Genomic DNA, 27,879 nt, shown 5'->3' with positions numbered 1-27,879 from the left:
CTTCTAAGGGTTAGCATGGAAACACTTCTGCTTCAAGAATCAACTTCTAGCCAAAAGTTAATTTTTCTACTTCCGCTCCATAAGTTGATTTCTGATCGGAGAAAGACGTTCGATAACAGGATAAAATTTCTGTTTCCGGAATAGAATTCGATTGGTAACGGTTGAAAATTTCTACTTCTGGAACATTATTAACATAAAATCTTATGTGAAAAATTATTGATCCAAACCTAAAATGCATGTTATTCAAGAAAAGTAAAATGCAAATGCTGACGGATTTATGTATAATTTGTCATTTAATTATTTATGCAAATGGGGACCAATTTTATTGGAAAACTGTATTAATGAATATGATTGTCGAGCTCATATATCCATGCTAAAAGCATGGGTAGTTTCGGTGTTTCATCGCTCGTGCCTAGAGGGGTCAAATGGGTGGGTCGGTCAGGTCGAGTTAAACATGATCCGACCCATATTGACCTATTTAATCCATTTTGACCCATTTCATACAGTACAAATGTAACAACTCATACTCTACCCGACCCGTATTACTTAAATACTTATATATTTAACCAAATCATGGAATATTTGTTTATTATAACTTATTAAGAAAGATGATATTGCTAAAAAAACTCTCCCGCAATTGAAATTATTTTAATTTTTTTTAAAAATAATTTTATTATTAAAAATGTTATTTACTTTTTAAAAATAAAAAATTATTATTTATTTTTAACTCCCGCGGCCGGAGGAGGCTACTCGGCAACAGTAATAGGCGATGGCAATGGGCGGTGGTCGACAGTGATGGCAGCTCACGGCGACGCCTAAGGTGTGGTTAGGAGTAAGTATAGAGATCGATTCGCAATGAAGAGAGAGAGAGAGAGAGAGAGAGAGAGAGAGAGAGAGAGAGAGAGAGAGAGAGAGAGAGAGACGTTGAGAATGAAAAGAGGTCGAAGTATGAGAGAGTTTGGGTGAAGTGAGAGAGATATTGATGTCGAGAAATTTCTACTTCTGAAAGAAAAGCAATCTTTTTTACTTCTGAAAGTGGGTCGAACATAAATTCTGAAATAAAAAAATTATTTTAGAAGTAGAAAAATGAAGTTGTGTAACCAAACAAATTTCTATTTCATAAATTGTGTAACCAAAACGGATTTTAGCTCCAAAAGTGTTATCATTCGCGCCTAAGAGAGTTTGATTGCCTTCTTTGGGTATTCCATCTTGGACAAATGGAATTTCCACTCTCCACTTGCCGATAGATGCTTGTAGGTGGTTGAACCATGAGAATCATCATGTTCTCTTTAAATTTCTTGGCTTCCATGTTTTTTTTTTTTTTTTGGGTTGCTGCTCCACGTGAGTACAGAATATTATATTATTGTCTTTATTCCATTTGCGCTTTATCATCTCTTTCACGAACGAAGCTTGCCAAGCTGGCTAAGCATATCTTCGTCGTCTCTATAGAAACCCTCGATCCGTAAGACTGGTAATCAAGAATACAAGACGAAGAACTCATGGCGGAGAACACGTCTTCATCTTATATCAAATCAGCCCCCTTCTCTTATCTTTTGCAGTGAACAGAACTAATCACACTTAAGATTGGTAATCGAGAACGTTTGCTCGGTATTTCTCCACTTTGCTCTTTGGATAACGGTTGTTTTGGTGGTGGTTTGTCATGTTGCATTACTAGCTATGAAAAGCTGGGGAGGCAGTAGAGGTCCACCAGAAAGCATTGGACGATCTGATGAGCGTGAACTCACTCTTCACTGCCGCCATCTTCGTCGGCCTAAGCGGCGGACAAGAGATCATGGAGGGTCCCGAGCAGTGCCGAGCAGGAGTTCAGGTGGCGAGGAGGCTGGTCAGGAACGAAGTGATATCGTTCGCCTGCTATCTTTTGTCCAGCCTCGTGGCCAAAGCCCTCAAGACCCACCCCTTCACCTAACTCAAGAACCCGCCCCCACTCTTACGCCAGTACATCATAAGCAGGTCGACCAAGGCTCTGAGAGGGTCCTTGTTCGCTCTCTCCGCTTCGACCTCCATCATCCGCTGCGTGCTCCTCTTGTACTCCATAATCGACATGATTCAGCTCCGGATTGGCAAGCTCTCTTGCGGAGGTACCGAGACGGTGAATGCCGTCGGCACCCTGATTGCAGTCAACACCCTCGCGCTGGTCATCTACATACCCTTCGTCGCAAACGCCATCCTTAACTCCACGAAGATCTTCGACCACCTAGACTAATGAAAAAGATTGCTCTTCCGAACCTTCGGCAGGTGCAGAATTCTAAGTTCGATGCTATGTCTTTACTTACAAAACTAGCTAACATAAGGTCGGAGACGAGTGTTCAGTAAAGGGCAGCTTTCTTTTGCTTCCCGGGGTGTGAGTCAAACATTTGTTTTTTGTGTTCTTTTTGTCAGCTTCTTTCCTTTTTTACAAAGTTTTGCAACCAATAAAAGAGGCAGATTCATCAACGCACTGTCGTCAGCACAACTCGTATTGTTATCTACCTATCAATCGTTGCTGGGCATGATCGACAATCCTGGCATCAACACCTGACATTGCAGCCAACCATCAAGCCAGGACTTATCAGAAGATTATAGCTTCTACGAATATTTTAAGGGGGAAGTAGAATAAGCAGCCTTTCTCCGACATTTACGATTGAATAGCGGGAGTGACGCATATGAATTCACGCTGCCAGAAGAGAGTATAGAGAAGTAGAAGATAATACAAGTCAAAACTTAAATAAATAGGTCGTTCGCCACCCGTAGGAACTCAAATATGTTTTTTTTTTGGTAAGGATGTAGGAACTCAAATATGTTAATGAATCAAACAAGTCTGAATTTTTATTCATCATAGCATACTTATACAGATGAGCATGGAACAATACTTCAAGAACGAGTAAACTATTACATAGAAAATAGACTAAACATTAAAGATGTGGGAACTACCCGAGCATCAAAGACATAGGTACTAAAAACACATTAAACACATAGAGATTTTGAACTTTGACTTTTGATAATTACAACACACTTAAGACTCTTAAAAACTCGGACTCAAATTCTTTCACCATCTTGGGCAGCTAAATAGACTCCTTGAAAGATCAACAAACATTAAAGGAAATCGTCCAGGATAGCTCCAACTGTTAGCTAGTTGATAATTAGTCTCGGAATCGACAACGAGCTTGTAAATCGAGCATTCCACTCCCTTCCCTCGAATATAGTCTACATTGGCATTTATCAAGCTCATAAGACGCACATGGATGGTTTTATCAATTTCGAGGCTTTCCCAACGATCTCACATATGTTGATGGTGACGAAACTTCTCATGCTGATATCAAGATAATTGATTTGCAAAGAGTTGTGCGGAAATAATTTAAAGTTGCTTGCAACTATTAGAGCTCGAAACTGAGTATGAGCAAGCAAGTTGATATAGTCTCAAATATGAATAGAATCAGTAAAAAACGAGACTATGTTGATAAGAGAACTGAATATGAACTGCAATGAAAGTATAAGCAGTTTCTTATAAAGGTCTAGATAAGTATAAACTGGTATAGTACCGGTTCAACTCGGTTCTGTATATACTCCAGTACTTCATGCAATTGAAAGCGCCCTGTATTCACATAAAATACATCTTGTATTCACATGTATAAAAATGCATGTACGAATGTGTTGGCGTGATTGGTGTTGGTCCCTCTATTTGGGAAGAAATTATGTAGATTTGTTTGATTTCTGTAATTTTTTGGGAGTTGCCTTTTTGCTGGCTAAAGAACACTAGAAGTGTCAAAACTTGTGTATGGCGCTCACTTTAGTGCCAAAACTTTCAAAACGATCACTTAAGTGCAAACTTTTTTAAAAAACGATCACTTAAGTGTCAACTTCTTTTAAAAACGATCACTTCAGTGCCAACTCCAATTTCGGTTGACGTGGCTTACCGGAAATCCGACACGTACTTTTTTTATTAATATTTGAGCTGACGTGGCTCGGTGGAGTTGGCACTAAAGTGATCATTTTTTAAAAAAATTGGCACTTAAATGATTTGTTTTAAAAAAGGTTGATACTTAAGTGATCGTTTTGAAAGTTTTGGCACTTAAGTGATCGTTTTAAAAGTTTTGACACTAAAATTAGCGCCGTACACAAGTTTTGGCATTTATAGTATACTTAAGCCCCTTTTCGCTTTAAGATTTCTTATTGTCTTCCTTTCCCGTACTTCATCAATAAATGGCAGTCCCTCTCCCTAAAAAAAAAGAAAAAGAAAAAAAGTGTGAGAGAGGATTACCCGAAGACATAGGCACATTGCCGAACCTCATTAAATCGTGTCTTCTTTTCTAATTTCTTCATGGTATCAAAGCAGGTTTGTACCTATTTGTGTGTTTGATCCATCCGTGTCCTTTTTCTTAGTGTATGCACAGTTGTAGTTCAAATCATGCTTGATTCAAGTTCGAACAATCCCAAACCCAACTCCACCGCCACCGGCCAACGACTCACCAACATATTGTTGAATGAGAAGAATTTTCTTCCATGGTCTCGTGCTATTACAGTGGCCCTCGGGGGTAGATCGAAGCTTGGTCATATCAATGGCCAAATAAAAGCGACTCCCGAGAGGGATGCGAAATTTGATGAATGGCAAACCAATGATAGTTTGGTTATGTCTTGGATTTTTAACTCTATGGAATCTCAAGTGCATGAGATTTTACTTATTCCCCTACAGCTCGAATCTCGTGGGAATCGTTAAATAAGATGTATGGACAGGCTCAGAATGTATCGTGGTTTTTGAATTGTAGCAAGAGATTGCTAACTTTAAGCAAAAACCCTCTCAATCTTTCATCAACCATCATGGAAGTATGAAGAGAAGGTAGTATTAGAGCCAACTCCGAACAACATGTGTAAACCGTACTTGGCGCTCACTAATGCCGCCGAGGGTACAGCGGGGGCGCTGTGCCACTAAGGGAGGGAGTATGTGACATCCTTGTCCCACATAGCTTAGGGAGTGAGCCTTGAGACGGTTTATATGGCCTTGGACCTTCTGAACTTGTAAGACGCGTTTTTCGGGAATTGTATGGGCGGCCCTCGAAAGAACAAAACCGTGAGGAGTTAGCAAGCCTTGTGCTGCGCTTCAAAGTGGACAATATCTTGCCAGCATGGTGGGCCCAGGCCGTTACAATTCGGCCTAAGTACGAGGACGTGAAAAGACAAATTCTGATGAGCCCAAACTTGCCTACGTTTGATGAAGTTTGTAGCTTGATTCAAGGAGAAGAGACAAGGCGTCAAGTGATGAATGTTTCGCATAATCTTGATAAACCGATCTCTGAAAATTCTGCTCATAATGTTGTGATGAACACCCAACGTAGCGAATTTGTGGTGAAATTAGTGAAGGGAAAAAAATAAAAGGCCCGTTTGGTTTCATTGCGATCATTGCGATAGAGATGGTCACTCCAAAATAGATGTTGGGTGCTCCATCCTTCATCAGATTCGGCCTACATGGTTAAGACATCGGGTACCGCTCTTTTAAACCAATCTTGCACTCAATTCATCATAGATTCGGGAGCTACCGATCACATGTGCAACTCTGCAGATTTACTTTTTGATGTTTCCTCAAATGCCTCGTATCCACCAATTACTGTGGCTAACGGAGTGCAGGTTCCAACGCAAGGAACAAGACATCTTAAGTTGTTCTCACGGAATTATGATGTTCTAGTTGTACCTAATTTATCTTCTAATTTACTCTCTGTGAGCAAGTGCACTGAAGAATTAAATTACAATGTTGTTTTTTCTTCTTCAAAGGTGTTGTTTCAGGATTGCAGCACCAAGAAGACGATTGGTGAAGGATGCCTGCAAAATGGCCTCTACGTCCTTGACTGTTATACGAATGCCTTGGTGGCAAGGAAGAATGCAATGGAGGCTTCAAAGCTGTGGCACATGCGCATGGGTCATCCTTCTGACCGTGTGTTGCAAGCTATTGAAAGATCTTTATTTCATAATTGTAGTACTTGTGACTCTTGTCATTATGTTAACAACACAGATTACCTTTTCTTCAAAGCTCTGATTTAGCTTCTGAGGTATTTGATCTAGTACATTCGGTTGTTTGGAGTGCTCCAATTGACTCGAGAGATGGTTTTAAGTATTTCATTTCGTTTATTGATGACAAATAGCATGCTAATTGGCTATACCTTCTCAAAGCTAAAAGTGATGTGGTTACTGTTTTTCAAGAATTTTCTAGCATGATTCAGAATCAATTCAAACTTGCATAAAGGTCTTACGCATTGATAATGGCACGAAATATTCTAATCAAACCTTCTAATCTTATTTGAGCAGCTTGGGCATTATTAATCAAACTTCATGTGTAGATACCCTTCAACAGAATAGGGTGGCCGAACGAAAGAATCGACACCTTCTTGAGGTGACTCAAGCTTTATTATTTTCTGGAGGCATGCAGAAGACTTATTGGAGTGATGCCGTTTTAACGAGTTGTTATCTTATTAATTGACTTCCTAGTTGTGTTGTGGGTCACAAGACGCCTGTGGAAATCCTTTACGGGCGCACCCTTAATATCCTGCATTTGAGAGTTTTTGGGGGTGTGTGTTATGTGCACTCTCGAAGTGGTCGTAAGCTTGACCCTCGCACCAAGAAGTGTGTATTTATGGGCTATTCATCAACAAAAAAAAGTGTACAAGTACTTTGATCCAACCATTGGGCGGATGTATATATTGCGTGATGTTACATTTGATGAATATACTATGTTTCTTCGCTCCAGGAGTCCAATTCAAGGGGAGTACAATGAGTTGACAGTTGAATTAGCTCCTATTCCTATGGTGGATGAGTTGAACAGTGGCCCTAGAATTGGAAGTAACTCGCGGAATGATCCCGTAGGAATATATGAGAATGAAGAAGTACTCAGCAATGATAGCTTGAATCAATGCCCACACCAAGGACAACTTCGCATGGGACAGCTACCGAATTGGTTCCCACTGTGTCTGGCAGCTCCAGCTCCGGTTCGGAGATCTATCCGTGTGTCTAGGCCCCCAACACGACTTCGGAATTTCACAACTTTTCACACGGTACATTATCCCATCTAGAATCACATTGGCTATAACAAGCTATCTTAACGTTTTGTTGGTTTTTTATCTGTTCTTGAAGACACCACAAAACCTAATAGTTTTGAGGAAGCTAACAAGCAAACTATATGGGTTGAAACCATGAAAGATGAGCTACAGGCACTTGATAAGAATAATACTTGGGAATTGGGATGCAGTTCGCTTGCCTGATGGAAAGTGCACTGTTGGGTGTTGCTGGATTTATAAAATTAAATATAATAGTGATGGCTCGATAGAGAGGTACAAAGCCGAGTTGGTTGCTAGGGGATACACCCAGACTTATGGCATTGACTACAAGGGAACTTTTGTCCCTGTTGTAAAAATGAATACTGTCAGGGTTCTTATGTCGGTTGCAGTCAATTGCAGGTGGCCCTTATGTCAAATGAATGTAAAAAAATGCATTCCTTCATGGTGATCCCAAAGAGGAAGGTTACGTGGATCTTTTGCCTGGGCACTGCCTGCAAAGAGTAGAAGGACTGGTGTGTAGACTCAGGAAGTCTATATATGGACTCAAACAGTCCCCAGGCTTGGTATGCAAAACTTAGCAGTTTTCTTCTTAAGTTTGGATATAACCGGAGAGCAGCAGATCCCTTTATGTTTACCAAGGCTGATGAAAATAGTCTTGTGGTTCTACTTGTGCAAGTCGACGATATTGTCATCATTGGGAGTAATTAGTCAGGGATTAATGCGCTCAAAACTCAGTTGCGCTAGGAGTTCAATATTAAGGATCTTGGACGACCGAAACATTTCTTGGGTATTGAGATGGCAAATTCTAGCAAAGGCTTGTTTCTTTCACGGCGAAAATATGTTTTGGATCTGTTGAAGGAGACCGGCAAGATAGATGCAAAACCAACTAGTGTTCCCATGGGCTACAGCAAGAAAATGGTTTCGGATGATTTTCCTTTCGTAGGATGTGGGTTGATTTCAGCGTCTTGTTGGCAGACTAATCTACTTAACTATTACCATACCTGATATTACTTATGCTGTTAGTTTTGTGAGTCGGTATATGCAAAATCCTACATAATGACATATGTGTTTAGTCGATTATCTACTAAGATACTAAAAAGCCACACTAGGGAGAGGTTTATTGATGAAGAACAATGGTCATACAGAAATAATTGGATATACAGATGCAGACTGGGCTGGAAGCCCTCATGACCGAAAGTCCACCACTGGGTTCTGTATGTTTGTAAGAGGTAATGTTGTCACATGGAAAAGTAAGAAACAATCTGTGGTTGCCTGATCAACTGCTGCAGCAGAGTATCGGGCAATAGCATCTGCTACTAGTGAAATCGTTTGGCTACGATCGCTTCTTCAGGAATTGGGTTGTAGGTCTTTAAATTCACCCACAAAATTATTTTGTGACAACCAGGCTGCTACTCACATCGTCTTAAATCCTGTGTTTCATGAAAGAACTAAACACATTGAGATGGATTGTCATTTCGTACGGGAAAAGGTTCAGATAAAACCATTGAGACAACTTATATCCGGAGTAGAGAACAATTGGCGGATGTGTTCATCAAAGCTCTTCTAAGGGACCATTTCAAGAGATAGTGAGCAAGTTGACCTCGGATGATATCTTCGCTCCAACTTGAGGAGGATTGTTGGCATGGTTGGTGTTGGTCCCTCTATTTGGGAAGAAATTATGTAGATTTGTTTGATTTCTGTAATTTTTTGGGAGTTGCCTTTTCGCTTTAAGATTTCTTATTGTCTTCCTTTCCTGTACTTCATCAATGAAATGACGGTCCCTCTCTCTAAAAAAAAACAAGAAAAAAAGCTTGAGAGAGGATTACCCGAGCACGTAGGCACATTGTAGAACCTCATTAAATCGTGTCTTCTTTTCTAATTTCTTCAGAATGTATAAGCAGTTTCTCTGCACATATCAGATGAGCTGCACATTGTGCTTTATGCTTTGCAAAAGATTTTTATCAGCTGATATCTCCTCCTGCTTATTGTCTGAGAAGAGACTTTTATGGGACCAATCACTTATTCTCTTCTTCATGACGCTCCCCCATAATGTTATAGGATTTGCTTTTATTGACAGTTCATTATCCTAGGGATTATATGCTCTTTTTATAGCACTCGGTCGGCCAAAGCATCTCCCCGCATTTGTAAGACACCAATCGAACTCGTATCTGCCTCACCAAGATGACGCTTGGATAGGTTTCCGTAAATCCAAGTCCGACTCCGTCAACATATCCAATCAGACTCACATTCACTCAAAAGCTTAAGCTAATGAGTCATAGGCCAATTAGGATATATTAATTACTCCATACCGCATCAATTCTCAAATGTGAGATTTCTTTAACACAACTCACTATACATCGTTACCATGATTGGATAATCTTGTGGTCGGTTCGGTTTCTGTTCGCACAATTACGGTATGAACTAGAAGGCTGCTACTTCCGCTTGGCATCGCATGATAATTAAAGGAATCTGGTCACCCAACGTGCTTCACGAAAATTGCAGCCAAAGCAGCAGAATAGGATTCAGACATTTCATCTTTTTTAACCCTTTTCCTCTTTTCTAATTTTTCCTTCATTTCTTTCTCATTAATCTTGCTTGTAAACTCAGGCAAGGAATATCTCACGGTGGCCCCACACCAGCAATATATATAACCAGTTCAAACACCTCCTGCCTCCTCCATTCCATCCCTTAATCCCGGTGAAGTTGCTGAATGATAATGACTCCTAATCTAGCAACTGGTCCTGATACACAAACTCCCGCTCATTCTCCAAAGTTCTCTCTCTCTCTCTCTCTCTCTCTCTCTCTCTCTCTCTCTCTCTCTCTCAATTCCCATGCAGTAATAATAATAATAATTACGTATGATTATCTGCATGCATTGCAATCCTGTGAAGAATTTGATTTTGGTACCCTCTTCATTTTGTTCAATTTGGTGATATCTGAATGTTTATATGTCAAGGATTTATGGTTGTAGTGCCAGCGACGAGTTGCTGAAGAAGACGATACAGCATCTGCAAAAGGCGCTGGACGATCTGGTGAGCGTGAACTCCCTCTTCACCTTTGCGATGTTCGTCGGGATATCCTTCGCCAGCTCCAACGTGCACAGCCTCGAGTTGCGGTCCGAATGCCAAGCCGACAAAGACACGAGGATGAACCTCTTGGTCAACGAGGTGGTGTCCTTCGCGTGCTTCCTCCTCTCGAGCCTCGTCGCCACGGCCCTCAAGATGCACCTCTCCACGTACCTCGCCGTCGGCCCCGAAATCATCCAAAAATTCCGGAATCCTTGTTTGAGTATGTTGAAGAACCTGATGATCCTGGTGTCAACGTTGGGGTCGATCCTCGGTTGCATCTACTTGACGCTGTCGATGGTCGATGTGGTCCGCGTGCTCCTCGGGAAACTCAGTTGCATGCGAAGCGATACGATTCAGGCCGCGGGGAGCTTGATTGCCATCAACGTCCTGGCCCTCGCCATCTATGTGCCCTTCATGATGCTGGCCATCTATCAATCCTACTTCAATCTTGACAAAGCTCAGAAGTAATATTGTCTTCGCCAATATCATCATGTGGGGATGCCGATGATGTTAATAGTTATTAATTATCGCGATGTTCTTTTTCTTTCATGTGATGGATTATCATTGTGTGACTGGATTAGCCACAAAGCATGCATTTAACTCCTCACAATCGTTGATAAAGTGATCATTTCCGTCTTTATAAGGTTCGATATGGCAACTGGGTTCGGGCCTAGCCTCCCTCTCTCGCGGATAAGAAATTCAGCGACTTCGACAAACGAGAGTCCCATGCTTGCGTTGGGTAGGTCGCCAAGTCATATGCCGACCGGACCGAATTAAGGACTAAATTGGTTTATTCAAAAGCAAAATGACCCAAATTTTGGCCATAACTGAAGTTTATGGACCAAATTAAAGATCGAAGTGGAGGTTACCTTCCCTTCAAATAAGACCGAAGATCAGTTAATTAGTCGGGGCTTAAGAAATAGGAAAACACATCTCACAGAAGATATTAAAATGAGGGTAATTTGATCCACGACTCTTTTGGTTATCTCATATTCATTACTAACTTAGGCAGCCAATAGTTTCCCAAAAGACGGTCCCAAGAAGGGAAAGTTCTTGTCTATGGTGTGCAGGTTCTTCACGTCGTTATAGCTTTGCTTTATTGATCAAAATCTAACTCCTAACTTAGAACTTAGGTCCCTGCATGAAACTTTTCTATAATGACCTAGAGCAAGAACACTTTTCGATATATAAAACCAGTGGTTGCACACATAGACTTGCCAATCGGGCGGGTCTTCTAGGCTCGTGTCAATACGGGTTCGAGACATAAAACCAGTCCGGCTCATACTCTACCCTATTAAAACTAGCTTGACAACGGAAGCACTTAAGGGTACGTTTGTTTCGCGAAAAATGAACAATTAAAAAGCATTTTTTTCTAAAATTAATTGCTTGTATCGCTTCCAAAAATAAATGAATATACAATATCTTCATCGTCCATGAAAATGTTTACACATAAATTATGGTCGATAACGAAAAATTTTTCATCGATTAATTATGTCACGTGATATAAGCAACTATTTTTTTGAGAAATATTTTTCATTTTATTCATCTTTCACAAAACAGATGGAACCTATGTCATCGTATGAAAATTTTTTGTCCTAATGGGAGCGGGTGCCAAAATTACGAAACTTTTAGTGTCCTTTTTCCCTTGTCAAAATCTTCCAATAATGCTCACTTTTCAGTGTTTTGTACGGAGCTATTAAAAATTTGTTACTCAATTGTATCTATATATTATCAAACAAGAGAGTATAGATTAATTGTGTATTTCTTCAGTATGTATAATACATAAATCTTAGCTAACAAGATTGAATATTGTGTAATTTTTCACTAATACACAATTCTAGGGAAAATTATGCAAAAAGTTCTAAATCTACGATGCGACAGCAATTCATCCTAACCTTTCAATATTTCTAAACTTTTTAATGATTTACCAATTTAGTTTCAACATTTCAATCGTGTCATCTCTTTAACCATAAAATTTTTGAAGATTTGCCAATTTGATTAGTCCTTCTACCCAATTTTTGTCAAAAATTGCTGATATGGACGCCGACCAGCCGTCGACCATCCTACGTGTTATGACCGCTATAGACGCAGACAATTGTTGCATTTTCTTAAAAAAAATTCTGAATAATTCTTTTATTTCCCTTTATGAATTTTCTTTTCTTTTCCTTTCGCCTGTGGCCGGTACTCAGCCATGGCCGGCGAAGGCCGATCGGCCACACTTGCTAAGTCTTTTAGTTTAGATATCAAACCTCACATCTTATGTGCATGTCTACGCAATAGGCATTCTCCCTTAGTAAAGTAAGTTTTCCTTGGTGAAGAAGAGTTTCAACTCTTCCCTTGCCGAAGGATCCTTGCAGGTGGCTGAACCACGAGAATCATCATAGTCCTCTGATTTTCTTGGCTTCCGAATATAATTAACGAGCTCCAAACGTGAAACACAAAAAGAAAAAGGAAGAAGAAGCAGAAGAAGAGAATATCATACACTTATCTTTATTCCCTTTGCGCTTTATCTCTTTAACGAACGATGCTTGCAAAGCTGGCGAAGCATAATTTTTTTTTTTTTAATCATCGCTATAAAAACCCTCAAATTCGAAAGGTTGGTAATTAAGAACACAGAGCGAAGAAATCATGTCCGGGGGCAATGTTAAAGTGCAGTTAGTCCCTTTTTCTCTGGTCTTATCTTTCGTAAAGTAGATTGATTTGTCTCGACTTTGCTCTTTGGATAACGGTTGTTTTGGTGGTGGTTTGCCATGTTGCATTACTTACTAGATATGACAAGCTGGAGGAGGCAGTGCAGGTCCATCAGAAGGCACTGGACGATCTGGTGACCGTGAACTCGCTCTTCACCGCCGCCGTCTTCGTCGGCCTGGCATTTGCGAACCCTGGAAAACAGATCATAGAGGGCGCCGAGCAGTGTGAAGCGGGAAATCACGTGGCGAGGAGGCTGGTCAAGAACGAGGTGATATCGTTCGCCTGCTATCTCTTGTCCAGCCTCGTGGCCAAAGCCCTCAAGACTCACCTCTTCACCTACCTCATCGACCCGCCCCTCGCCGGGGACATCAAGGACAAGTGGAGCAAGGTGCTGAGAGGGTCCTTGTTCGCTCTCTCCACATCAGCCTCCATCGTCGGCGGCGTGTTTCTCTTGATTTCCATGGTCGACATGATTCAGCTCCGGCTCGGCAAGATCATTTGCGGAGGCACCCAGGCGGTCCATGCTTTCGGCGCCCTGGTCGCAGTCAACATCCTCGCGCTGGTCATCTACGTTCCCTTCGTGGGGGACACCATCTATAGATCCACCATGATGTTCGACAACCTAACCTAATAAAACGGGGCTCTTCCGAACCATCGGCAGGTGCAAAGTTCCAAGTTTGTTGCTGTGTCTTTACTTACATAACTAGCTGGGAGACGAGTGTTTGAATAAAAGGGGCAGCTTTCTTTGCTTCCCGTGGTGGGTGTGAGTCCAAAATATGTTATTTGTGTTCATTTGTCAGCTCCTCTGCGATCAAATAATGGCATGTTTCTCTTGCAAAAATAATGAATGAGAATCTTTTTTTTATTGTCCATTAACTATCGTCAATGATGAAAAACATTTTCCATCCATTATTATTTCAAACGAACACAAGCAATCTTTTTTAGGAAAATATTTTCCAAATTATTCATATTACGCGACACGAACAAAGGATCAATCAAAGATAATCATATAAATGGTCAATTGCGCATGGCAATGCTTTTATTTTAGAAATCAACTTATGAACTTGATTGTTCTACTTTTGCTTCTGAGTACAAGTTAATTTTTCTACTTTTTCTCTAGAAATTGATTTCTAATTAGAGAAAGGCATTTGATAATAGCACAAAATTTTTTCTTTTGGGACAAAAATTCATTTTGTAACTATTGAAAATTTCTACTTTTGGAATATTATTAACACAAAATCTTCTACAAAAATTTATTGATACTAACCTAAAATGCGTGTTATTCGAGAAAAGTGAAATGCAAATACCGATAGATTTACGTATAATTTGTCATTTAATTATTTATGGAAATGGGAATCAATTTTTTGGGAAAATTGTACTAATGAATACGATGGCCAAACTCATATATCCATGCTCAAAGCAAGGGTGGCTCTGGTGCTTCCTCTACTGTGCCTAGAGGCGTCAAACGGGTGGTCGGGTCAAGTTTGTGTTGAGTTGAATATGGTCCGACCTATATTGACACATTTAACCAGTTTTGATCCATCTTCGTACAATACAAATTCAACGACCCATATTCAATACAACCTATACCCGACCCGTATTATTTAAATACTTCTATATTTAACCAAATTATATCATATTTATTTCTTGTAATTTATTAAGAAAATTGATGTTGCTAAAACACTTTCATGCAATTGAAATTGTTTTAATTTTTAAAAAATAAAAAAATTTATTATTTATTTTTTCTCAAGTGATTGCGGTGGGTGGCGACGGCGGAGGCGTGGTTGGGAGTAAGTATAGATGTCGAGAGATTTTTGCTTCTGAAAAAAAAAAGTTTACTTTTGAAAGTGGATAAAAACAACTTTTAAAGCAAAAAATTACTTCAGAAGTAGAGTTTTTGGTCGCTAAATTTTGTGATGCCGAATTGGCGACAAATATTTTTCCGTCGCTAATTTTCGTCACAAATCGGTTTAGCGACGAATTTTGGTCAATTTTTCGTGATAAAATCCATGGCTAAATCCTTGTTTTTTTTTGTAGTGATCCCCGACCACCCTCGATGTCCTTGTAAAAACTCCGGTGAAGTCCGCACCAAGTGTTTACTCAATTTTTCGTTAGCTTTTCTTTGGTGGTTCACCTCTTAGAAAGTCGTGAATATGCCGAGTTAAGTCGGGTTAGATAAGGTTGGCTCGACCCAACTCGGGAATTCTGAGTTGAAGACGGGTTGACACGGGGGCTTGTAAGTTGTAGCGGATCAAAGAAAGGTCCATCCATACCCTATTATTTCTCAGGACGGAGCCCGGTTGTCGAGTACAAAAGTTCATCAACATAGTCCTCTAATTTTCTTGGCTTCCGCATATAATTAACGGGCTTCAAACGCGAAACACATAAAAGAGAAGAGAATATCATGTTATTACCTTTATTCCATTTGCGCTTTATCTCTTTCACGAACGATGCTTGCAAAGATGGCCAAGCATATTTGTTATCTCTATAAAAACCTTCGATCCTCAAAGGTTGGTAATTATAAACACAAGACCAAGAAATCATGTCCGGTGCCAAAGCGGAGTTAGTCCATTTCTCTTTCTCTCTCTCTCTCTCTCTTGTAGTCAAACACAAAAGATAATATGGGCTTCTCTTTTATCTTCCCAGATTAGATTGGTTTGATAGAGGAGAAAAAAACTTTTTACCCGGTATTCTACGCTTTGCTCTTTGAAAAACGCCCAGTTTTCTTGGTTTTGGTCTTTCTGGTGATGGCTTGTCACTTGCATTACTAGCTATAAAAAGCTGGAGAAGGCGGTGGATCTCCATCGGAGAGTACTGGACGATCTGGTGAGCATCAACTCGCTCTTCACCATCGCCATCTTCGTGGGCCTGTCGTTCACGAGCTTCGGGGGCAAACAGCATTGCGCAGGAGGAGTTCGGGTGGCGAGGAGGCTCGTCAAGAACGAAGTGATGTCGTTCGCCTGCTATCTCTTGTCCAGCCTTGTGGCCGAAGCTCTCAAGACCCACCTCTTCAGCTACCTCATCAGCATCCATGAACCCAATGACATCAATGGGAAGTCGAGCAAGGCGCTGAGATGGTCCATGTTCGCTCTCTCCACGGCGAGCTCCATCGTCGGCGAAGTGTTGCTCTTGCTCTCCATGATCGACATGATTCAGCTCCTGTTCGATAAGCTGGATTGCAAAGTTACCGAGGGGTTGAACCCTGTCGGTGCCCTGATCGCAATCAACATCCTCGCGTTGGTCATCTACGTACCCATTGTTGCACACGCCATCTTTAAGTTCAGGAAAATCTTCGACAACATAGCAGAAACGAAAGATAGCTCTTCCTAACCACAGCACAGCAAACAGCCGTGGTTTGCTGCCGTGTCTTTACTTATACAACTAGTCTAGCTATATAAGACTTGAGAGATGAGTGCTGAATAAAGGAGGCTTTCTTTGATTTCCGGGATGTGAATCTATACATGCATTTGTGTTTATTTGCCAGCTCTCTCCTTTGACAAGTTCTGCAACAGTAAGGCAGATACAGTGTGTCATCACCATGCATATCGTTATCTACCTATCAATTGTTATTCGACGTGATTAACAAGCCTGGCATTTACACTTGAAATCGCAGCCGCAGAAAAATCCTGAGTCAACCATCGAACAACAGACTTATCAGAAGGTAGCTACTGTGAAAATATTGAAGAGGCAAATGAAATAAACAGCATTTCTCCCACATCTACAATCAACTAGCGCTTGCAATGGATATGAATCTAGAGCCGTTATTGAGGCTGAACTCCTGAGGATGCTTGACAGAGAAAAGGCCAATCATGCCTCCCTTCAGATCTTTGCCAGCTATAGCGCAATTTCGCTGTCACACCGATTCTTCCCAGCTGAGTTGCTGCCACTAGCGATTTCATTCTTTCTTATGACATCTGCTTTTGTGCCAGAATTTCGTTCCTGACTGACTGAGCAGGCCTCCTCATCGAATCTCTTGCTCCTCTCGACATTCTCATCCACAACATCTGCCCGTTTTTGGTCGTCTTCTTTATCTCCTCTGCCCAAAAAAGCCAGGCACGCATACTATTATCAGTTTTACACAATAAACCACTTCTGTACAAGCATATCAAAACACATTGATGGACCTTGAAGGACCACTAGTCACTACACCCGAAGATATCCTCTTTTATCAAAATTAAAGTAGCTCTAATCTATTTTTGACAGCAGAAACCACAGAACCAAAAAGTCACAGAAAAACACCATATTGCCCAACATCTTGAAAGTAAAGTTTAAAATATTCTAGAAACCTGCCAGAAGTACCCAGAAAAAACACAGAGAAGACTGGGACATTACTCAAAGTTATAAAGCAATCTGTACCGCTTTAATTGATTTCCAGTGGAGACGGAACAGTTTTACTTTACTTTTGTGAGGTAAGGTTATCAAGAGATGTGATTCCTTAAGTTGAACTGCTTGAACAAGCTACTGAAGGCAGGCTGACTAAAGTGGGTCTTTCAAAGAGCAAATGTGAGTGAAACCAACTAATAGTTGTGAAATCCATTAGTTGCTCACCCGGAATAAATAACCAGACCGACTGCGACAGCAGCAAAGGCCACAAAGTACATCCAGTCAACCTGTAAATGAATTAAAATCAAGCAAAAATCAACACAAAGAGGCACAGAAAAGGTCTACATCCCAATCACGATAAGTATCCTGTGAATAAACCTTCTCATGGTAAGCAAAGATGCGAATGAAGACAGCCCACATGTCTGACGTCAAAAGAGACAGGTTGAGCATTGTAGAGCCGTTTATCTGCAAACGAACAAAATTTTTTGATGGATATCATGTTGCAAACAAGTGAACAACTGCACAATCAGAAAATCTAATGTCTTGAAATCTAACCTTCAGCAAAATTGGGACAAATGAGTAGAACAGGAACATAGCCAGTGAAAATCCCACGAAAGGTACTGCCTGCACCAATTAAAATATTGTCGGAAGTGAAGCTTCCTTAGAAAAACAAAAACAGAAAACCTTTTCAGGGTCTGAAATAAGCATATCAGTAAAGTTTTAAGCATGTTCATTTGTTAAAATCCAACAACAAAGTAACTCTGATAATTGATAATAGGCTTAATACAGAGGCAACTCCCCAAAACTGATGGAGTGCAAATATAATCCCCATATTTCAGACTTACACGTTTAGTTTGTTGATTATACGATAAAAGATTAGCACAAACAAAGCTGAAAAGAGAAACTCCCCCCACAAGCATTTTTTCCAAATTTCCCAGCTCTTACTCTTGTTCTTTAATTGGGATAAACAAATAGTTTTTGCAATGAGATTTGTATCCATGAAAACCAAACAACTGAACAAAATATAACAGACATTTGACACTTATATGCTCGATTCTTAATAGAGGGCAATAACTATCCTCTCTAAGCCTTTTCCCAAAGTTCTGTAAACAGTGCAAGAATAAAAATTAAGTGGTTATCAAAAAGCCCACTGATTCAAATTCATGTGATTCATCATTTCCTGCTTCTTGCATCAAGCTATTCTGAAGATCTCAGAGTCCATCAAGTGTATTAAATGATGAAACAGTCTGAAGCTAATTACATCTCAGCTAAGTAGCTTCTAAACTAGTTTACAAGTACAGATCAATTCAAAAGGACTGAAGAGAGTGCAGCGCAGATGGCAACTCTGTACAGGTGTCTGCTTGTGCATGTAGGTACACATTGATATTCATTAGAAACATAGTGGACGCATGTGTATGATACATATATTTACATATACACGTGGGGGAAGAAAGAGAGACTTACTGCTCCAGCTGACCAATGAATAGATTTGAGCTCATTGCGCTCAAGAATGCTTCTATATGAACATTATTAAGGACAATTTCTGGAACAAGTCGACTCCAAAAACATTGTCTACCACACATGGAGATGAAACTACTTTGAATGATAGCATAAGCAAAGGTAACATTACGCAAGTCCTAAGAGGAATGAGTGCGTACGGAACAGGCTAAATTCAACCAAATGCAAGACATTTGCCCATGAAACAACACGTGAAATAAAACCAGTGAAAATGATGGATCTTTTGACACCTGTATTAGTTCAAGCCCTAAAAGGATACATTTGTATAGCGCTAATAATGGCACCAAAAAGTCCAAGCATTGACATTAATTCCACTCTGTCAGCATTCTTCACAAGATATTCCTGTCCACGGAGAGAAAATCAACATATCGATACTCAAAATAAATATCAACTATCCACATTAAGAGAAAAGGAGGCAAAAAAATCTCTTGTGACAAATACCTCAAACTCCCAGTGCAGGCCAACTTAATTAGTTGGGGAATCACTGACAGAGCTTCCCTACACTGACCTGACCTTTCTTCTGACTGACAATACCATTAAGTATGGTCTGATTCAAATATTAGCAATGTCCTTTTTGTATTTCGCTAAGACGAAATAAATAATGTCGTGTTTTCCAGTCCTAGACTCAATGAAAACTCGAAAATACTTGCTCAACATTGAGAAAAGGCGAGTGGTAATGGCATAAATCCTACTAGAAAATTCCTTCCCATTATGGTTGTGCTTCCTCTACTGAAGGTAAAATGAGGTTTTGCAACTCTGTTTCTTTCTAATTTTATGACTAGATTCGTAACAAACATGCAAGCAACAAATGGGCTCTACAGCACGTAAGACATGATAACAAAAGCTTGCTTCATGCACAAGACAATTCAAAAAGTAGAACGGGCAAAATGTTCAAGAACAGAAACCAAAAGAACAGAAGACTTTGCATACCTCACTGACATTACTGACAGCATAGAGTGTTGCCCCAGCAAGAACCAGTGCATCCCCTTTCTTAGGGTTACTTCCAGCTACAAAAGATAAAAGATGTGTATAAAATGATAGATTCAATCGCTTGGAGGGCATAAATTTCAATTATGACCCTTGAATAGAAGAAATTCAAGTACAGGATAAAGAGAGTAGTGCAAAATAATTTGCTTTTGCTATCATAGCCATGAACTCTTTACATCAAAGTGAGTTAGCAACTATTACAAATTATGTGAATAAAAGAACCTTGCATTCATTTTCTATTTGAATAAACATCCACTTTTGCGGTACACCTCAATGCTCACGCCTTCTATTCTCTCGAAACAATCTTTACAGATGAAGCTATCATATTTTCATTGCTAAGAAACTCGACTTACGGAATCTATATATGTGAATAAAAATTCAAAGATCACATGCCATAGGAATATATCGACATAGGAAGCATCACAAGAATGGCTGCTCAACAAAGACCACACATTTGAAAGATCAATTTTGTAGCAGCACGAGAATTTCTAAGAACAGCAATCAACGCTAGACAACATAAAGGAGAAAGATAATAATAGTGGTGGGACTGTAGCGTGCTTGATTACATTGAAGCAGACGTATGTTTTAAGTACCTGATCTATCACCCGCATGAACATCTGAAAAGACAACCATAACAAGGCCAGCAACACAAACAAAAACACCAGCTATTTTCTTGAATCTGTACTTTGTGCTCAAGAAAAGCCAAGTAAGAAGCATGACCGATGGGATTGACCAACAATCCAGGAGCATGACACTCGTTATGGATGTGTACTGATAGGCCTTCACCACTGTAAGTATAGTGAGAGGATTAGACAAATAAATAAGGTACAACATAAAGATGAAATGTCAGCAGTGGAGACACATTTAGACTTGGTAGCAGAGCTTGTTCAAGCCCCGTTTAGTAACAGTTTTCACGTGTGGTTTGCTGTTCATCTATTTGGAACTTGCCTGACTTTTTTCTTTTGGTTAATACATGATTCATGCTAGTAAAGAGAGCAGCCTATTTGAATGGCACGTCCACACTTTCAGGATTTTGATTGGTCACTCAATTTCAACCTGGAGCTCAGGTCAACCAAAGAAAGATATGAACATGAAAACAAATTTTCCCATTACTGTATGAAAGTAGCAACCAACAAAGCATCCTACCATTTCATTATGAGCAAGGAAGCAACAACATAGAGCGCAAAAGGATGCGATTTGATCTAAATAAGCAGCAACCATATTAGTGGCATAATAATTGGTTCGATTGTTGGAAAATCTCGTTCACTAGAAAGGGTCACTCATAGACAACAGATTTTAACAGATAGAGAATCAGATTCTATAAACACCTGGTCTCTGTTGACTATGGATTTTAAAGGACAAAAAGTTTATACAAACAGTCAATAAATACAAACAGAAAAAATAGGAGCAATAATGTAGTCAATATGCTATTATCACGGGAGACTGAGAGACACTCACCAAGAAAATTGGCCTCTACATCCACAACCGCAAGAATAACATAGTAGTACCACTTAGCCTGCACCAGTTTTGAAGAATCAAGTCGAATACCAATGAATGGAGTGATTGAAAAATATAAAAAAGGAAGAAAGCAAAATCATCTGAAACAAAAGTTCTCTAAAACAATCAGAATATCCGGAACTTGTCTCTTCTCAATTCTAGCTTCCACCAGCAAACTATCGATACTAGATATGCCTTAATAGATTATCAAAACAGATACTCCATTATCCTCCTATAAAGGTTCGGAGTACATCTCCAATATCTTGTTCAAGAGTTATGCCTCTTTGGAACATGCTCAACTCTTCAACAGTCTTCACATTTCTCACTCATGAAAACCCAATATGGAATTGTCACATGTTGGTAGCATGACGTTTGCTATATAACCAAGAAAAGAATATGATGCAAAATGCCAAAATTGTTAAAGGAAGACGTGGTTCAATATTTGACTATCCTAACACTCCCCCTCACACATAGGTTGGCCTTGGGCCTAAGACTGGAGCATGGAAGTATGTAATTGAAAAGGCAAATAGGGATAAGGAAAAATTTGAACTCGGGACTCTTGCTCTAGTACAGTGAAAAATTTTATGGAACCACTGTCAACTATTCTAAAAACTTAAGTCGTTCGATAGAAGTGGTGTTCAATATTTAATTTTTCTAACATCAACATTGAGGCCATGAAAATTTGTTTGGAACTGCCTTCGCCTAATAAAAAGAAGGTCTTTCTTTCTCGAAGGCTTGTTTTCCCTAAAATCAGCATTAAACTTGTCTAGCAGCAAGTTTGAGGTTCTCTTGACAAAGTTAAAATATAGCAATAAGCTTCCCTATGATTAAGAATATTAGATCATACATGACATTTAAATGCTCCTCCTATAAAAGTCTTGATCATATTCTTAGTACTCTATGACAGGAATTACTAGTCGCCTAACATTCTGGTGAAAAGTTGTCAAAAGTTTAATTAGTCAATTCTTTAGGTTTATCTTTCACTTGGATGGCGAACTTACAGAAAACAAACCTCAATTAGCAATTTACTTCTGTACTTCCAATTAGATGGCAAAGAAGGAGCATAGTAGATAAATCGTCGATCAGCAAGGAATTGATAGAAACTAAACAAGCAAGTTCAACATTATTCAGATACATTCAAAACCAACATTCCTCTGATCCTACATAAAGGAGGCATTTTCAGACAGGAGCATGACTTGTTTGTAAAGGGTTTAAAGAAAATCATTGCACATGGTTATTTTAACAGACCTGACGTCATCGTCAATAGCTTAATAACCTTATGTCATCAGAAGAGCAAATGTCCAGAAATTGTTTCCCGGCCTAATATCAGTTATAATAAAGAAATCCATTCCATACACATATGGACATATACACATATCTAATCGTGCTCCACGGATGATCAATAATCAACCAGCAGACAGTAACAACTAGCTAGAACAAAATAACAGATCAAGAAAAATAACCTTGAGAGGATGCCTGCGATGAAGCATCATACTTCCATAGACAATTGCTAGTAACATGTAGTTTAGGAAAGACTGCGAAGTTGGTGCATTGATTCCTGATGCTTGCAAGCACAGAAGAAAAGCAGTGAGAGGCGGACAGATAGTGAGCGCAGCAGAAGAACAATTTTCAATTAAGATTAGAGCATCCCGATAATATTTATACCCATGTCCATTCAATCCTTAATATGCTAAGCCAATGCAAACATTATGGTAATTTCGAACTATCCACTGATAAATCAATTCGAGATATTCAGTAGAATGTATTTATTCAACACCCCTAGATCCTGACTGAAGGAAGGCAAAGGAGAAAAAATTGGTGAAATAAAAAAGAATTTCATCGTTAAGTAGACTGCAAAGAAGAAGGCCATGGGAAATTATGCGGGAATCAACGAGTTAATATCAGGATCAAAAGAGCTCATAGTTGCGGTACAACAAAATCAGGAAAACTAGGACAAGACGTGGGAACAAATCGAAATTCAAAATAAGGGGTGATGAGAAGAATGGAATAATCAATGACAAGAAAAGGGGAGAAGGAAGGACCTTTCTTAGCGAGCTCGGAGGAAGAAAAGCCAGTGGAAGTGATGAGAAGAGAGAGAAACTGGCCGAGAACAAGGCCCACCAATGTCTTCTTCGTCCAGAACTCCTTCAAGCTGAAACCCATCCTCTCAGTCTTCTCTCCGTCTCTCTATATATATACGAATCAAACGATGAGTGATGATGAGCTAACTCAACCAAATGGGGTGTTTCCAAAAGAGGAGCAACTAAAAACAAGGTATTGCAGGAACCGCGGGCCAGAGTTGGACCAGACGAGGTCGACAGTTTAATGGACTGCGATCGAAAACAAGGTAAAAAATCGAATACCCACTTCGAGTTTCGACGGGGCAAGCGAACTCTACATGCGGGGAAGTCGGATTTCGCGGGATTCCGAGATTGAATGGGACAGGCAGAGCGAGCAGAAGAGGAAAAAGGAACGATTGTCCGGTTGAAATGGGAACTCAGCTAGATTGGCTGGTTATGCGGAGTTCCCCTAATTCTCCTCAACTTCCCCACTGAGGCTGAGAGAGAGAGAGAGAGAGAGAGAGCGAGAGAGTCGGAGCGTCTGCAGCCGTTGAACATTGGAGAGCTTGTAGCAGAAGACCCGTCTCCGGCCTTTTGCTTGCGACCCCAGATTATAAAAAGTTGCGGTCTCGCTTTCAGATTCTCACCACCTTTTTGTACTATTTCTGGGTTTTCCACGGGCAGTGATGGTGATGACGAATCTGTGATTGGGATTGACGGACGCTTTCAGGGATACGGACACCTAACCCGCTTGGGAATGTCGTCGCCCTGCAATCTGCCTCTTGCTCTGCTCCGCCGTCAGTTTTTCATGGAGCATATTTCAGACGCCTATCTCCCTTAAAAAAAAAAATCTAACATTAGGTCCACTCTCATCTTTACCTTAAACTTTTTTCTTTTATCTCAACAAAAAAAAAAATTTCAAACTTTAGGGACAATCTTGCATACGTCTTTGAACTCCTTTTTGTTTCAAAAAAATATCAAATTTTAGATCCAGTCACAAATCTGTCCCGTAGTTGATTTTGTCTAAAAAAATCCGCCAACTTTCAATCAATTATCAAATCCGCCTTCGAGATCCTATTTCAACTTGAGTAGCATTTTCACATCAATATCAAATCATCATCAACAAGTTGACATGAAAAATAAATGAAATTGTTTCAAGCTATGAAAATTATGGAGGATCGAAAGTAATTTTTGGATGGATGGCTAATCAGGGCAGATTTGAGACTGGAGTAAAAATTGGCGATAATTCTCTTAGATAATAATTAAAAAAAAAAAAGGGGAGTAGATGTGGGATTTGACCTAAAATTGGGATTTTCTTTAGACAGAAAAAAGTTCAGGGCAAATTTGAATTGGATCTAAAATTTGAAGGCTTTTCTCAAACAAAAAAGAAAGTTCATTTCGGATATGAGATTAGACTTAAAATTGAGGGTTAGACCACAAAAAATAAGAGAGAATACGTATTTTTGTTTATAATTATCGAAATATAAAGAGGGAACCGCAAATAAAAGCGGTCAAATCCATAAATTGTTGGCGCTGGGAGATTCGGCCTAACTTCAGATGTCCACGTTGATATCTAGAATTAAAACCCCCATCAACTTAAAGGCCCGAAAGCCCCCCCTTTCAAAAAACAAAAGACAACTCACATTTGGACATTCTCTCAAAGGTAGGTAGGCCTCTCTCTTTCTTTCATAATGTTTGACCTAATTTTAAAGAAATTTATCAACGATTACTTTTTGACCTTATAGTCAATGGGAAGTGGAGGTGATGATGATTGTTCTGAAGTAGAACAAGACTGATTAGTACTAGTAGTGGGTTTGGCTCTCAACCTCAATAAAGTTGATGCCTTGATTAGGACTCGACTTTTTTTTCTTTTTTTCTTTTTTTATGGCTAGGAAAATGAACAAGCTTAGGGAAATTATGAGATTAACAGCATCCTTTCTTTTTATTATAAATTGTAAAGTCGAGTCATATTGAGCTAATATGATCCGTGACTCGTACCTTCCGACCTTGGGAAAACGTTAGCCCTCAAATATGGTCTTACGACTTTGCGAGACCTTCATTTTCGATAAACAGTTGCCCGGGCCTGGTCACTTTGCCCTTTTGCCGAGTTCCTTTGAGAGAGTTACCTCGTATCCCCTAGATGTTCTCTACCTACCATTATGTGTCGGTTTCGGATGCATATGTCATTTTGTTGAAGGTCGTTCGAGCTTTTCCTAGAAGTACGGCATGGGTAACTTCGGCGCCAAAATGGCAAGTATCAAACATTGGATTGGGGCACCCCTCACCCATTCTATAATTAGTGGGAGATTCGTGTATGAAAGGAAAAATATAAATGATGCAAGAAAATTACTCATAATTCTTCTTTCTCGGTTCTTGACATTGGCTAGAGTGATCGGTTCCCGGTCCGATTCGATCTTACCCAAGAGCAAGGAACCGATTCGGTTCCCAATTTTTGAGATCGAGAATCGAACTTGATCGGTTCGGTTCGGTTTGCAAACGATCCAATAGAACCGGGGATTATTAGTAAGGATGAGCAACATGGACATTAATTTTAATACATTCAAGAAATAAAAAATAATAATAACCGGTGAATTATTAAGTTTATATTTAAGGGAAAAAATGAGAAATAAGTTGTCCGGTCCGGTTCCCCTTGAAACCGGACCTAAAATCATCGGTTTCATGTCGAATTTCACGAAACCGGGAAGCAAGCCGATGCCCCTCAAAACCGGATCATCCTGTCCGGTCCGGTCCGGTCCCTCCATCTTGCTCACCCCTAAACATTGTCAGTTTTTGGAATTGGCATGCTGGTCTTTGTAAGGGCTTGACGGTTTGACCCATTCTATATTTGCTTGTAGGGGGCTTCAGATGATGAGTCCCCTCAGGTCCCCCCTTTTCTCTCTTCTTTACTTTAATAATAAAAAAGAGGGTTAAAACTCCATTAAGCTCTCGAAAGAAAGGAGGATGTTAATAATTTTTTTTTCCTATAGCCGAATAGAGTCCTAAATCAAGTACATATGGATGAATTAAGTTGCTTATAACTTGGCTCTGTAGTTTCTAAGATTGGCCCTTTTAAAATGGTGTAGTGTCCTCTTTATGTATACGGCTCATGGGTGCAACTAACGTGAGCTTTCGCCACTTAACATGCTTATTATATCAATATAGAAGTGACAATATGGATAAAAATTCATTTACTAACTCAGTTTTAATGGGCCCGGGTTTAATATGGGTCACTTGAAATTTTAAATATGGGTCTAATATGCGTTTGATACAAACCCATATTCAACCTCTTTAACTTGAATCCAAAATGTATGTAACCTGTTAAGGCCTCGGGCGAGCCTCGAGCTTGCCGATCCTCGGTCGCCACTTACCGTTGCCGGACGTAGAGGAAAAAAAAATATAATTTAAAAATGAAAAAAAAAGAATTTTTTTCAAATAAATAAAAATAAATTATGCACAGCATTTTAGCAATTATATTTTAAACAATTATAAGAAATATGTTCTTATAAATTGGAACTACTGTTAAAGTGTTTTAGCAATATGAGTTGGGTCGGGTTTAAGTCGGGTATGTGTTGGGTAGGATGGGTCGTTAGATATGTATTGTATGAAAATGGATTAAAACGGGTTACATGAGTCAATATGGGTCAAACCATTTTTCACCCGATCTGACCCACTTGTTTGACAAGTTTACATTTATATATACTAACTTATCCATTAATAATAGCTTTAAAGAAACAATTAAATTAAATATAACGATATTCGGTAATTTTCCCTAACTCGAAAGTGAATATTTCTTTGTGATTAGTGCTTGGGCCTGCGAAACGGGTCATGCCAGCTAGGTGGGCCTAGCTTGGGTGGGCTACAAGTGATCATTGTTGATCTGTATATGAGAAACGAATACCCATAGCTTCTAACTTTTTCCGTTAGTTGGTAATTTGGCGTGTGAAAAGTTATATTTCAATCCATCATGAACACCAATAGGCATGCGGTCTTACTGGTAAAGAGATTGGAGGATGAGGATGCTAGAATCACAGGAACGGAGTTTGGCTCATCAAAAGTTAAGAAAAAAAAAATCCATCATGAACTACTAATTTTCTTGCTCTTTTGTGGAGAATGACAAGCTATTTACCAATAGGGAGCTTATAGTTCATTCATGGACACTACATCATCAAGTTCAGACCATGAAGATTGAACAAGGATTGATGTCCACGTCAGGGATATACATGACTCATTGATCAAGCAAACTAATGAGGTAAAATATTGCAATTCTAAGGATTAACGATACAAATGGTTCATAAACTTTGACTCAATATACAATACAGTTATTGAACTTTTAATTTATTCAATTGTGATCCTTCAATTGTAGCCCAACATGAAATGTGATCACTAAACTTTTAATTTGTTTAATATGGCCTCTAGACTTTGTGTACATGTTCAGCTTAGCCTATGAATTATATAGAAATGTTTAATATTGCCCTTCTATTAATTCAAATTCCGATGCAATATTGAACGGTTTCATATAATTCATGTATTAAATTAAAGAATATACTAACGATCCAGCGATCATATTAAATAAATTAAAAATTTAGGGACGATATTACATGTCGAACTAAACTTTTTTTTAAACTGTATTCCATATTTATTCAAAGTATAACCAGATTTGTCCTAGAGGACCCCGCACCGCCCAAAGCCCACATG

The 27,879-nt window shown here is 39.5% G+C and overlaps 4 protein-coding genes and 1 long non-coding RNA gene across 7 annotated transcripts; 3 read left to right on the top strand and 2 right to left on the bottom strand.

The window, feature by feature from the left end:
• Nucleotides 1–1,771: 1,771 nt before the first annotated feature.
• On the bottom strand, nt 1,772–16,610 carry LOC125312695. Its single transcript, XM_048271802.1, has 3 exons — nt 16,529–16,610; nt 15,818–16,125; nt 1,772–1,927 (listed from the first exon to the last, which is right to left on the bottom strand). The coding sequence occupies exons 1-3, from the start codon at nt 16,608–16,610 to the stop codon at nt 1,772–1,774; spliced, it is 546 nt and encodes a 181-aa protein (XP_048127759.1).
• Nucleotides 2,066–13,591, top strand: LOC125312672. The gene is made up of 2 exons (XR_007196760.1): nt 2,066–2,312; nt 13,507–13,591. It is a non-coding gene; the product is annotated as an uncharacterized LOC125312672 (long non-coding RNA).
• LOC115739158 lies at nt 9,731–10,700 on the top strand. Its single transcript, XM_030672123.1, has 2 exons — nt 9,731–9,779; nt 10,015–10,700. Exons 1-2 carry the CDS (start codon nt 9,751–9,753, stop codon nt 10,574–10,576), a joined length of 591 nt encoding a protein of 196 aa, XP_030527983.1. The 5' UTR covers nt 9,731–9,750; the 3' UTR covers nt 10,577–10,700.
• LOC115739159 lies at nt 12,733–13,591 on the top strand. The gene is made up of 2 exons (XM_030672125.2): nt 12,733–12,762; nt 12,878–13,591. The coding sequence occupies exons 1-2, from the start codon at nt 12,737–12,739 to the stop codon at nt 13,428–13,430; spliced, it is 579 nt and encodes a 192-aa protein (XP_030527985.1). The 5' UTR covers nt 12,733–12,736; the 3' UTR covers nt 13,431–13,591.
• Nucleotides 16,209–23,968, bottom strand: LOC115739262 (solute carrier family 35 member F1-like). Of its 3 annotated transcripts, none has more exons than XM_030672265.2 (12): nt 23,847–23,968; nt 23,167–23,315; nt 22,588–22,682; nt 21,086–21,143; nt 20,221–20,415; nt 19,571–19,647; nt 18,900–18,982; nt 18,587–18,638; nt 17,678–17,746; nt 17,501–17,587; nt 17,348–17,409; nt 16,209–16,835 (listed from the first exon to the last, which is right to left on the bottom strand). In XM_030672265.2, exons 2-12 carry the CDS (start codon nt 23,285–23,287, stop codon nt 16,634–16,636), a joined length of 1,101 nt encoding a protein of 366 aa, XP_030528125.1. In that variant the 5' UTR covers nt 23,288–23,315; nt 23,847–23,968; the 3' UTR covers nt 16,209–16,633. The 3 variants fall into 3 exon arrangements, with proteins under 3 accessions (XP_030528125.1, XP_030528126.1, XP_048127634.1); XM_030672266.2 differs by lacking the exon at nt 23,847–23,968 and adding an exon at nt 23,488–23,824 and having other exon boundaries at nt 23,167–23,299; XM_048271677.1 differs by lacking the exon at nt 23,847–23,968 and having other exon boundaries at nt 23,167–23,825.
• Nucleotides 23,969–27,879: the final 3,911 nt, after the last annotated feature.

Source organism: Rhodamnia argentea, chromosome 10, assembly GCF_020921035.1.
Source record: "Rhodamnia argentea isolate NSW1041297 chromosome 10, ASM2092103v1, whole genome shotgun sequence".
NCBI lineage: Eukaryota > Viridiplantae > Streptophyta > Magnoliopsida > Myrtales > Myrtaceae > Rhodamnia > Rhodamnia argentea.
The sequence above is the reverse complement of the archived record's forward strand: the minus strand, read 5'-3'. Positions and strand labels throughout refer to the sequence as shown.

Bases quoted from the DNA above. Each gene is read 5' to 3' on its own strand.
- LOC115739158 (XM_030672123.1), top strand. From the start codon at position 9,751: ATGATAATGACTCCTAATCTAGCAACTGG. The intron at 9,780-10,014 runs TCCTGATACACA...TGGTTGTAGTGC, and splicing joins ACTCCTAATCTAGCAACTGG to CAGCGACGAGTTGCTGAAGA.
- LOC115739159 (XM_030672125.2), top strand. From the start codon at position 12,737: ATGTCCGGGGGCAATGTTAAAGTGCA. The intron at 12,763-12,877 runs GTTAGTCCCTTT...ATTACTTACTAG, and splicing joins GGGGGCAATGTTAAAGTGCA to ATATGACAAGCTGGAGGAGG.
- LOC125312695 (XM_048271802.1), bottom strand. From the start codon at position 16,610: ATGATTGGCCTTTTCTCTGTCAAGCATCCTCAGGAGTTCAGCCTCAAT. The intron at 16,126-16,528 runs GTTGATTGTAGA...TGCTGTGGTTAG, and splicing joins CATATCCATTGCAAGCGCTA to GAAGAGCTATCTTTCGTTTC. The intron at 1,928-15,817 runs GTAGCTGAAGAG...CGGGTTCTTGAG, and splicing joins GGTTCATGGATGCTGATGAG to TTAGGTGAAGGGGTGGGTCT.
- LOC115739262 (XM_030672265.2), bottom strand. From the start codon at position 23,287: ATGGGTTTCAGCTTGAAGGAGTTCTGGACGAAGAAGACATTGGTGGGC. The intron at 17,588-17,677 runs GTTAGATTTCAA...GTTCGTTTGCAG, and splicing joins TTGTCCCAATTTTGCTGAAG to ATAAACGGCTCTACAATGCT. The intron at 17,410-17,500 runs GTTTATTCACAG...ATTCATTTACAG, and splicing joins TCTTTGCTTACCATGAGAAG to GTTGACTGGATGTACTTTGT.